Source organism: Metopolophium dirhodum, chromosome 1 (genome assembly GCF_019925205.1).
Source record: "Metopolophium dirhodum isolate CAU chromosome 1, ASM1992520v1, whole genome shotgun sequence".
Classification (NCBI taxonomy): domain Eukaryota; kingdom Metazoa; phylum Arthropoda; class Insecta; order Hemiptera; family Aphididae; genus Metopolophium; species Metopolophium dirhodum.
In genome coordinates, this window is record NC_083560.1 from 31,432,736 (window position 1) to 31,444,707 (window position 11,972).

The 11,972-nt window shown below is 28.0% G+C and overlaps 2 protein-coding genes across 2 annotated transcripts; both read right to left on the reverse strand.

The window, feature by feature from the left end:
* Nucleotides 1–1,198: 1,198 nt before the first annotated feature.
* Nucleotides 1,199–3,111, reverse strand: LOC132936270 (zinc finger MYM-type protein 6-like). The gene is made up of 3 exons (XM_061002964.1): nt 2,898–3,111; nt 2,427–2,625; nt 1,199–2,084 (listed from the first exon to the last, which is right to left on the reverse strand). The coding sequence occupies exons 1-3, from the start codon at nt 3,109–3,111 to the stop codon at nt 1,199–1,201; spliced, it is 1,299 nt and encodes a 432-aa protein (XP_060858947.1).
* Nucleotides 3,112–8,448: 5,337 nt separating this feature from the next.
* LOC132936278 (SCAN domain-containing protein 3-like) lies at nt 8,449–10,379 on the reverse strand. The gene is made up of 3 exons (XM_061002977.1): nt 10,070–10,379; nt 9,677–9,875; nt 8,449–9,334 (listed from the first exon to the last, which is right to left on the reverse strand). The coding sequence occupies exons 1-3, from the start codon at nt 10,377–10,379 to the stop codon at nt 8,449–8,451; spliced, it is 1,395 nt and encodes a 464-aa protein (XP_060858960.1).
* Nucleotides 10,380–11,972: the final 1,593 nt, after the last annotated feature.

The following is an 11,972-nucleotide window of genomic DNA, read 5'->3' on the forward strand; positions in this document are numbered from 1 at the left end:
AAACTACTATTTTGGGTATTTGAATTGGAACGTTTGATTGATTATACGATGACATTTACACAATGTATTATGTAAGGATGATTTTTTCTGTCCTAGAAAACATTCCGTTTTGATAAAATTATTATAGTATTAGTGATTATAATGTTATAGTAATATTTTCAAATGGAAATATGTTTCTGGGGTAAGGAGTAGGTAATTAAGGATACATTTTAGACAATTATCATAAAAAATCACAACTATTTGTAAATACTTTTTTAAGTTGAATAATTTGGGACATGCAAAAGTACTTTCCACTTTTTTTAATTAGGAATTTCGTTGTCTATATAATAAGTTAATTTCTAAAAAATGTAACAATCAAAATAAATATTGAAGCATTTAACATTTGTTCACTCTAATCAGAATAAGTTGTTGGTCTGTGTAGATGAGTTTTTCGCAGCGGTTAAACTACTATTTTGGGTATTTGAATTGGAACGTTTGATTGGTTATACGATGACATTTACACAATGTATTATGTAAGTATGACTTTTTTATATCCTAGAAAACATTCCGTTTTGAAAAAATGAAAATAATATTAGGGATTATAATGTCGTAGTAATATTTTAATATGAAAATATTATTTCCGCGGTAGGGAGTAGGTTATTAAGGATTCATTTTAGACAATACTCATAAAAAATCACAACTATTCGTAATGACTTTTTTAAATTGAATAATTAGGGACATGCACAAGTACTTTCCCGTTTTTTTTTAAGTAGGAATTTTGTTGTCTATAAAATAAGTTAATTTCTAAAAAATGTAACAATCAAAATCTATATTATAGCATTTAACATTTGTTCACTCTAATCAGAATAAGTCGGTGATCTGGTAAGATGGATTTTCGCGGCAGTTTAACTACTGTTTTGGGTACTTGAATTGGAACGTTTGATTGAATATACGATGTCATTTAGACCAGTGTTTCTCAACCTTTTTACTGTGGCGACCCCTTTTTTAAATTTAAATTTTTTAGTGACCTCTACATATATATTTTTACATACTCGCTTAGATTATCATTATAAATAATCTAGAGTCTATAGTTACTACAAATATTGTACACGAGAAATATAAAAGATACATATTATAATATTATATTTATTTAAAATTAAAAAAAACGTACATTAAATATTTCATTTTATTATATAAATATATTTTTATATTAAGATTTTTAATGGCTTGGTTGTTGCTGTTGATGTGATATTATTTCGTCAATTCTTGGTTTAATTGACTTCGTCAAGCTAATTCTCATAGCCGATGAAATTTCCAGACGGTTTCTAGTTTTATTTTTTATTGTTGTTAATGTGGAAAAACCATTTTCACACAAATATGTAGTAGAAAATGGAATAAGTAATTTTAATGCTTCTTCAGCCAAACTAGGATATTCATTTTGAACCTTTATCCAAAATTGACCTATATTTTTGTTGCTTCTGAAAATCTCGTGTAAGCCCACATCTGCACTCAATTCAATCAACTTTTCTTCATTTGTTAATGATAGTATATTTTGATCAGATTGTACGAATGGATTTATTACCCAATTACAATTTTTACGAATGTCTTTTGTGGGGTCGAAATATTTGGACATTTTTTCTCTTAATCTACCTAAGTGTTCTTCTATGATAATACACATTTCATTTATTTCATTTTTTGTTAATATCTTTTCCTGAGTCATGTTAAAAAAATTTGGAAACATATCAAATGTGTAGTTTTTTATTCGATTTGTCCATAGTCTTATTTTTTTTAGGAATGCGTCAATTTTATTGTACGATATAAAAAGATTAGTATGTGGACCTTGCATACTTATATTTAATTCATTAAGAATTGAAAATATATCGGAAAGATATGCAAGTTTGGCTAACCACACATTATTTTCGAAATAATCACTAAGTGGTGATTTGTTGTCTCTCAAAAATACTTCTACTTCCGTTTTCAGTTCAAATAACCTAGTCAAAACTTTTCCTCGCGACAACCATCGAACATGAGTGTGTAATAGCAAATTTTTAAAACCTGAACCCATTTCTTCACACATCACTTTAAAAATGCGAGTGTTTACGGCACTAGCTCGAATAAAATTTACTATTTTTATGCATATATTTAGAACGTCAAATAGGTTTTCGTTCATATCTTTAGCGGCTAATTGCTCACGATGGATGAAACAGTGTGTTGATATAATGTTTTTATGAGCAATTTGTTGAACGCGTGTGACAAGACCATTACATTTTCCGGTCATAGCTGCAGCTCCATCAGTACAAATACCGATACAGTTAGAAAATTGTAAATTAATTTTTTGGAAATGAGATGAAATGGTTTTGAAAATTTCTTCAGAAGTACAGTATGTTTTTAAATTTAAGCAACAGAAAAACTCTTCTTGTATATCGTTCAGATCAGTATCTACATACCTCACATACATCAATAATATAGCTTCATTATTTATATCAGTAGATTCGTCGAGCTGTATTGCGTAAAAAATTGATTTTTTGATTTTTTCACTAAGCTGATTTTCAATATCATTAGACATAGTATTTATTCTTCTACTTATCGTATCATTAGACATAGGTATTTTTTTAATCTTTGTCACGTGCTCATTACTAAATAATTCTGTACAAATATCAATCATACACGGTTTTAACAATTTTTCCCCAATTGAGTATGGTTTTTTTGATTTAGCTATGTGTAAGGCTGCCAAATAAGAACATTTTAGGTAGATTTTGTCTTCGACCGTATAAGTATTTATCATTTTTTATTTTTTTTTAATTCTTCGAATTTTCTTAAAAAAAAGTCCCTTGTATTATTTTTATACTGAGCATGACTAGTTTCCATGTGCCTAATGAGCTTATTTGGTTTTAGTGATGCATTTGCTAATGTCATACCACAAATAACACATTGAGGAACATCCTTTCCATTCTCGTTTAAGTATGTAAAGCCATATTCAATGTAACTATCTTTATATTTTAATATTTTTACCTTTTTGAGTGATGGTTCATCAACATTTTGAGTAGTATCCAAATTATGTTTTTTTGTAATATTTGAGTTTTGATTATCAGAAGTCGATGTATTGTGTGGTTGTTTGAAAAAGTTCGTCATTTGCGACTGTTTACTTAGATGGGTCTTTCGCAGCGGTTAAACTACTATTTTGGGTATTTGAATTGGAACGTTCGATTGATTATACGATGACATTTACACAATGTATTATGTAAGGATGATTTTTTGTGTCCTAGAAAACATTCCGTTTTGATAAAATTATTATAGTATTAGTGATTATAATGTTATAGTAATATTTTCAAATGGAAATATGTTTCTGGGGTAAGGAGTAGGTAATTAAGGATACATTTTAGACAATACTCATAAAAAATCACAACTATTTGTAAATTCTTTTTTAAGTTGAATAATTTGGGACATGCAAAAGTAGTTTCCCGTTATTTTTTAAGTGGGAATTTCGTTGTCTATATAATAAGTTAATTTCTAAAAAATGTAACCTTCAAAATCTATATTGAAGCATTTAACATTTGTCCACTATAATAATCAGAATAAGTTGTTGGTCCGTGTAGATGGGTCTTTCGCAGCGGTTAAACTACTATTTTGGGTATTTGAATTGGAACGATTGATTGATTATACGATGACATTTACACAATGTATTATGTAAGGATGATTTTTTGTGTCCTAGAAAACATTCCGTTTTGATAAAATTACTATAGTATTAGTGATTATAATGTTATAGTAATATTTTAATATGGAAATATGTTTCTGGGGTAAGGAGTAGGTAATTAAGGATACATTTTAGACAATACTCATAAAAAATCACAACTATTTGTAAATTCTTTTTTAAGTTGAATAATTTGGGACATGCAAAAGTAGTTTCCCGTTATTTTTTAAGTAGGAATTTCGTTGTCTATATAATAAGTTAATTTCTAAAAAATGTAACCTTCAAAATCTATATTGAAGCATTTAACATTTGTCCACTATAATCAGAATAAGTTGTTGGTCCGTGTAGATGGGTCTTTCGCAGCGGTTAAACTACTATTTTGGGTATTTGAATTGGAACGATTGATTGATTATACGATGACATTTACACAATGTATTATGTAAGGATGATTTTTTGTGTCCTAGAAAACATTCCGTTTTGATAAAATTACTATAGTATTAGTGATTATAATGTTATAGTAATATTTTAATATGGAAATATGTTTCTGGGGTAAGGAGTAGGTAATTAAGGATACATTTTAGACAATACTCATAAAAAATCAGAACTTTTTGTAAATACTTTTTAACAGAAAAACTCTTCTTGTATATCGTTCAGATCAGTATCTACATACCTCACATACATCAATAATATAGCTTCATTATTTATATCAGTAGATTCGTCGAGCTGTATTGCGTAAAAAATTGATTTTTTGATTTTTTCACTAAGCTGATTTTCAATATCATTAGACATAGTATTTATTCTTCTACTTATCGTATCATTAGACATAGGTATTTTTTTAATCTTTGTCACGTGCTCATTACTAAATAATTCTGTACAAATATCAATCATACACGGTTTTAACAATTTTTCCCCAATTGAGTATGGTTTTTTTGATTTAGCTATGTGTAAGGCTGCCAAATAAGAACATTTTAGGTAGATTTTGTCTTCGACCGTATAAGTATTTATCATTTTTTATTTTTTTTTAATTCTTCGAATTTTCTTAAAAAAAAGTCCCTTGTATTATTTTTATACTGAGCATGACTAGTTTCCATGTGCCTAATGAGCTTATTTGGTTTTAGTGATGCATTTGCTAATGTCATACCACAAATAACACATTGAGGAACATCCTTTCCATTCTCGTTTAAGTATGTAAAGCCATATTCAATGTAACTATCTTTATATTTTAATATTTTTACCTTTTTGAGTGATGGTTCATCAACATTTTGAGTAGTATCCAAATTATGTTTTTTTGTAATATTTGAGTTTTGATTATCAGAAGTCGATGTATTGTGTGGTTGTTTGAAAAAGTTCGTCATTTGCGACTGTTTACTCATATTAGAAATATTTTATAATAATACATAAAGTCAAATAAAGATAAAGTGTATAAAAATGTGAAAAACAATATAAAAATGCAACTTGTTAATCTATATTTTACAACGGCTCACGACACAGCGATGTTAACGATGAACTGTGACATAAATATATAATAATATAATATGTGCAGTGTGCACTGCGGCCGCGGCGGTGGCCTTATCTTAGGTTGATACTTGATAATCTATATTCGACGTTTATTATAGATTCTTTAATAGACGTCATAGAGTAATATCGCTTTAAAAATGATAATAGTGTGTTTTCCATTTTAATATAAATAATCTATACTCGTAATAGGTATGTAATATAATAATATTTTATTGATTTTATTATTTTATTATTTGAGCTTTTAATTTTCGCATTGATTTAAATCATTCGATTGCGACCCTAAATAATAAGTTGGCGACTCCCAAAGGGGTCGCGACCCCCAGGTTGAGAAACACTGATTTAGACTATGTATTATGTAAGTATGACTTTTTTATGTCCTAGAAAACATTCCGTTTTGAAAAAATGAAAATATTATTAGTGATTTTAATGTAATAGTAATATTTTAATATGAAAATATTATTTCCGGGGTAGAGAGTAGGTAATTAAGGATAAATTTTAGACAATACTCATAAAAAATCACAACTATTTGTAAGGACTTTTTTAAATTGAATAATTAGGGACATGCAAAAGAACTGTTTCGTTAACTTTTATGTGGGAATGAGGTGTCTATATGCTAAAGTAATTTCTAGAAAATGTGACAATCAAAATGAATATTGAAGCATTTAACATTTGTCCACTCTAATCAGAATAAGGTGTTGGTCCATGTAGATGGGTCTTTCGCAGCGGTTAAACTACTATTTTGGGTATTTGAATTGGAACGTTTGATTGATTATACGATGACATTTACACAATGTATTATGTAAGGATGATTTTTTCTGTCCTAGAAAACATTCCGTTTTGATAAAATTATTATAGTATTAGTGATTATAATGTTATAGTAATATTTTCAAATGGAAATATGTTTCTGGGGTAAGGAGTAGGTAATTAAGGATACATTTTAGACAATTCTCATAAAAAATCACAACTATTTGTAAATACTTTTTTAAGTTGAATAATTTGGGACATGCAAAAGTACTTTCCCGTTTTTTTTTAATTAGGAATTTCGTTGTCTATATAATAAGTTAATTTCTAAAAAATGTAACAATCAAAATAAATATTGAAGCATTTAACATTTGTTCACTCTAATCAGAATAAGTTGTTGGTCTGTGTAGATGAGTTTTTCGCAGCGGTTAAACTACTATTTTAGGTATTTGAATTGGAACGTTTGATTGGTTATACGATGACATTTACACAATGTATTATGTAAGTATGACTTTTTTATATCCTAGAAAACATTCCGTTTTGAAAAAATGAAAATAATATTAGGGATTATAATGTCGTAGTAATATTTTAATATGAAAATATTATTTCCGCGGTAGGGAGTAGGTTATTAAGGATTCATTTTAGACAATACTCATAAAAAATCACAACTATTCGTAATGACTTTTTTAAATTGAATAATTAGGGACATGCACAAGTACTTTCCCGTTTTTTTTTAAGTAGGAATTTTGTTGTCTATAAAATAAGTTAATTTCTAAAAAATGTAACAATCAAAATCTATATTATAGCATTTAACATTTGTTCACTCTAATCAGAATAAGTTGTTGGTCTGTGTAGATGGGTTTTTCGCAGCGGTTAAACTACTATTTTGGGTATTTAAATTGGAACGTTTGATTGGTTATACGATGACATTTACACAATGTATTATGTAAGTATGACTTTTTTATATCCTAGAAAACATTCCGTTTTGAATAAATGAAAATAATATTAGGGATTATAATGTCGTAGTAATATTTTAATATGAAAATATTATTTCCGCGTTAGGGAGTAGGTTATTAAGGATTCATTTTAGACAATACTCATAAAAAATCACAACTATTCGTAATGACTTTTTTAAATTGAATAATTAGGGACATGCAAAAGTACTGTCCCGTTAACTTTTATGTGGGAATGAGGTGTCTATATGCTAAAGTAATTTCTAGAAAATGTGACAATCAAAATGAATATTGAAGCATTTAACATTTGTCCACTCTAATCAGAATAAGGTGTTGGTCCATGTAGATGGGTCTTTCGCAGCGGTTAAACTACTATTTTGGGTATTTGAATTGGAACGTTTGATTGATTATACGATGACATTTACACAATGTATTATGTAAGGATGATTTTTTCTGTCCTAGAAAACATTCCGTTTTGATAAAATTATTATAGTATTAGTGATTATAATGTTATAGTAATATTTTCAAATGGAAATATGTTTCTGGGGTAAGGAGTAGGTAATTAAGGATACATTTTAGACAATTCTCATAAAAAATCACAACTATTTGTAAATACTTTTTTAAGTTGAATAATTTGGGACATGCAAAAGTACTTTCCCGTTTTTTTTTAATTAGGAATTTCGTTGTCTATATAATAAGTTAATTTCTAAAAAATGTAACAATCAAAATAAATATTGAAGCATTTAACATTTGTTCACTCTAATCAGAATAAGTTGTTGGTCTGTGTAGATGAGTTTTTCGCAGCGGTTAAACTACTATTTTGGGTATTTGAATTGGAACGTTTGATTGGTTATACGATGACATTTACACAATGTATTATGTAAGTATGACTTTTTTATATCCTAGAAAACATTCCGTTTTGAAAAAATGAAAATAATATTAGGGATTATAATGTCGTAGTAATATTTTAATATGAAAATATTATTTCCGCGGTAGGGAGTAGGTTATTAAGGATTCATTTTAGACAATACTCATAAAAAATCACAACTATTCGTAATGACTTTTTTAAATTGAATAATTAGGGACATGCACAAGTACTTTCCCGTTTTTTTTTAAGTAGGAATTTTGTTGTCTATAAAATAAGTTAATTTCTAAAAAATGTAACAATCAAAATCTATATTATAGCATTTAACATTTGTTCACTCTAATCAGAATAAGTCGGTGATCTGGTAAGATGGATTTTCGCGGCAGTTTAACTACTGTTTTGGGTACTTGAATTGGAACGTTTGATTGAATATACGATGTCATTTAGACCAGTGTTTCTCAACCTTTTTACTGTGGCGACCCCTTTTTTAAATTTAAATTTTTTAGTGACCTCTACATATATATTTTTACATACTCGCTTAGATTATCATTATAAATAATCTAGAGTCTATAGTTACTACAAATATTGTACACGAGAAATATAAAAGATACATATTATAATATTATATTTATTTAAAATTAAAAAAAACGTACATTAAATATTTCATTTTATTATATAAATATATTTTTATATTAAGATTTTTAATGGCTTGGTTGTTGCTGTTGATGTGATATTATTTCGTCAATTCTTGGTTTAATTGACTTCGTCAAGCTAATTCTCATAGCCGATGAAATTTCCAGACGGTTTCTAGTTTTATTTTTTATTGTTGTTAATGTGGAAAAACCATTTTCACACAAATATGTAGTAGAAAATGGAATAAGTAATTTTAATGCTTCTTCAGCCAAACTAGGATATTCATTTTGAACCTTTATCCAAAATTGACCTATATTTTTGTTGCTTCTGAAAATCTCGTGTAAGCCCACATCTGCACTCAATTCAATCAACTTTTCTTCATTTGTTAATGATAGTATATTTTGATCAGATTGTACGAATGGATTTATTACCCAATTACAATTTTTACGAATGTCTTTTGTGGGGTCGAAATATTTGGACATTTTTTCTCTTAATCTACCTAAGTGTTCTTCTATGATAATACACATTTCATTTATTTCATTTTTTGTTAATATCTTTTCCTGAGTCATGTTAAAAAAATTTGGAAACATATCAAATGTGTAGTTTTTTATTCGATTTGTCCATAGTCTTATTTTTTTTAGGAATGCGTCAATTTTATTGTACGATATAAAAAGATTAGTATGTGGACCTTGCATACTTATATTTAATTCATTAAGAATTGAAAATATATCGGAAAGATATGCAAGTTTGGCTAACCACACATTATTTTCGAAATAATCACTAAGTGGTGATTTGTTGTCTCTCAAAAATACTTCTACTTCCGTTTTCAGTTCAAATAACCTAGTCAAAACTTTTCCTCGCGACAACCATCGAACATGAGTGTGTAATAGCAAATTTTTAAAACCTGAACCCATTTCTTCACACATCACTTTAAAAATGCGAGTGTTTACGGCACTAGCTCGAATAAAATTTACTATTTTTATGCATATATTTAGAACGTCAAATAGGTTTTCGTTCATATCTTTAGCGGCTAATTGCTCACGATGGATGAAACAGTGTGTTGATATAATGTTTTTATGAGCAATTTGTTGAACGCGTGTGACAAGACCATTACATTTTCCGGTCATAGCTGCAGCTCCATCAGTACAAATACCGATACAGTTAGAAAATTGTAAATTAATTTTTTGGAAATGAGATGAAATGGTTTTGAAAATTTCTTCAGAAGTACAGTATGTTTTTAAATTTAAGCAACAGAAAAACTCTTCTTGTATATCGTTCAGATCAGTATCTACATACCTCACATACATCAATAATATAGCTTCATTATTTATATCAGTAGATTCGTCGAGCTGTATTGCGTAAAAAATTGATTTTTTGATTTTTTCACTAAGCTGATTTTCAATATCATTAGACATAGTATTTATTCTTCTACTTATCGTATCATTAGACATAGGTATTTTTTTAATCTTTGTCACGTGCTCATTACTAAATAATTCTGTACAAATATCAATCATACACGGTTTTAACAATTTTTCCCCAATTGAGTATGGTTTTTTTGATTTAGCTATGTGTAAGGCTGCCAAATAAGAACATTTTAGGTAGATTTTGTCTTCGACCGTATAAGTATTTATCATTTTTTATTTTTTTTTAATTCTTCGAATTTTCTTAAAAAAAAGTCCCTTGTATTACTTTTATACTGAGCATGACTAGTTTCCATGTGCCTAATGAGCTTATTTGGTTTTAGTGATGCATTTGCAAATGTCATACCACAAATAACACATTGAGGAACATCCTTTCCATTCTCGTTTAAGTATGTAAAGCCATATTCAATGTAACTATCTTTATATTTTAATATTTTTACCTTTTTGAGTGATGGTTCATCAACATTTTGAGTAGTATCCAAATTATGTTTTTTTGTAATATTTGAGTTTTGATTATCAGAAGTCGATGTATTGTGCGGTTGTTTGAAAAAGTTCGTCATTTGCGACTGTTTACTCATATTAGAAATATTTTATAATAATACATAAAGTCAAATAAAGATAAAGTGTATAAAAATGTGAAAAACAATATAAAAATGCAACTTGTTAATCTATATTTTACAACGGCTCACGACACAGCGATGTTAACGATGAACTGTGACATAAATATATAATAATATAATATGTGCAGTGTGCACTGCGGCCGCGGCGGTGGCCTTATCTTAGGTTGATACTTGATAATCTATATTCGACGTTTATTATAGATTCTTTAATAGACGTCATAGAGTAATATCGCTTTAAAAATGATAATAGTGTGTTTTCCATTTTAATATAAATAATCTATACTCGTAATAGGTATGTAATATAATAATATTTTATTGATTTTATTATTTTATTATTTGAGCTTTTAATTTTCGCATTGATTTAAATCATTCGATTGCGACCCTAAATAATAAGTTGGCGACTCCCAAAGGGGTCGCGACCCCCAGGTTGAGAAACACTGATTTAGACTATGTATTATGTAAGTATGACTTTTTTATGTCCTAGAAAACATTCCGTTTTGAAAAAATGAAAATATTATTAGTGATTTTAATGTAATAGTAATATTTTAATATGAAAATATTATTTCCGGGGTAGAGAGTAGGTAATTAAGGATAAATTTTAGACAATACTCATAAAAAATCACAACTATTTGTAAGGACTTTTTTAAATTGAATAATTAGGGACATGCAAAAGAACTGTTTCGTTAACTTTTAGGTAGGAATGAGGTGTCTATATGCTAAAGTAATTTCTAGAAAATGTGACAATCAAAATGAATATTGAAGCATTTAACATTTGTCCACTCTAATCAGAATAAGTTGTTGGTCCATGTAGATGGGTCTTTCGCAGCGGTTAAACTACTATTTTGGGTATTTGAATTGGAACGTTCGATTGATTATACGATGACATTTACACAATGTATTATGTAAGGATGATTTTTTGTGTCCTAGAAAACATTCCGTTTTGATAAAATTATTATAGTATTAGTGATTATAATGTTATAGTAATATTTTCAAATGGAAATATGTTTCTGGGGTAAGGAGTAGGTAATTAAGGATACATTTTAGACAATACTCATAAAAAATCACAACTATTTGTAAATTCTTTTTTAAGTTGAATAATTTGGGACATGCAAAAGTAGTTTCCCGTTATTTTTTAAGTAGGAATTTCGTTGTCTATATAATAAGTTAATTTCTAAAAAATGTAACCTTCAAAATCTATATTGAAGCATTTAACATTTGTCCACTATAATCAGAATAAGTTGTTGGTCCGTGTAGATGGGTCTTTCGCAGCGGTTAAACTACTATTTTGGGTATTTGAATTGGAACGATTGATTGATTATACGATGACATTTACACAATGTATTATGTAAGGATGATTTTTTGTGTCCTAGAAAACATTCCGTTTTGATAAAATTACTATAGTATTAGTGATTATAATGTTATAGTAATATTTTAATATGGAAATATGTTTCTGGGGTAAGGAGTAGGTAATTAAGGATACATTTTAGACAATACTCATAAAAAATCACAACTATTTGTAAATTCTTTTTTAAGTTGAATAATTTGGGACAT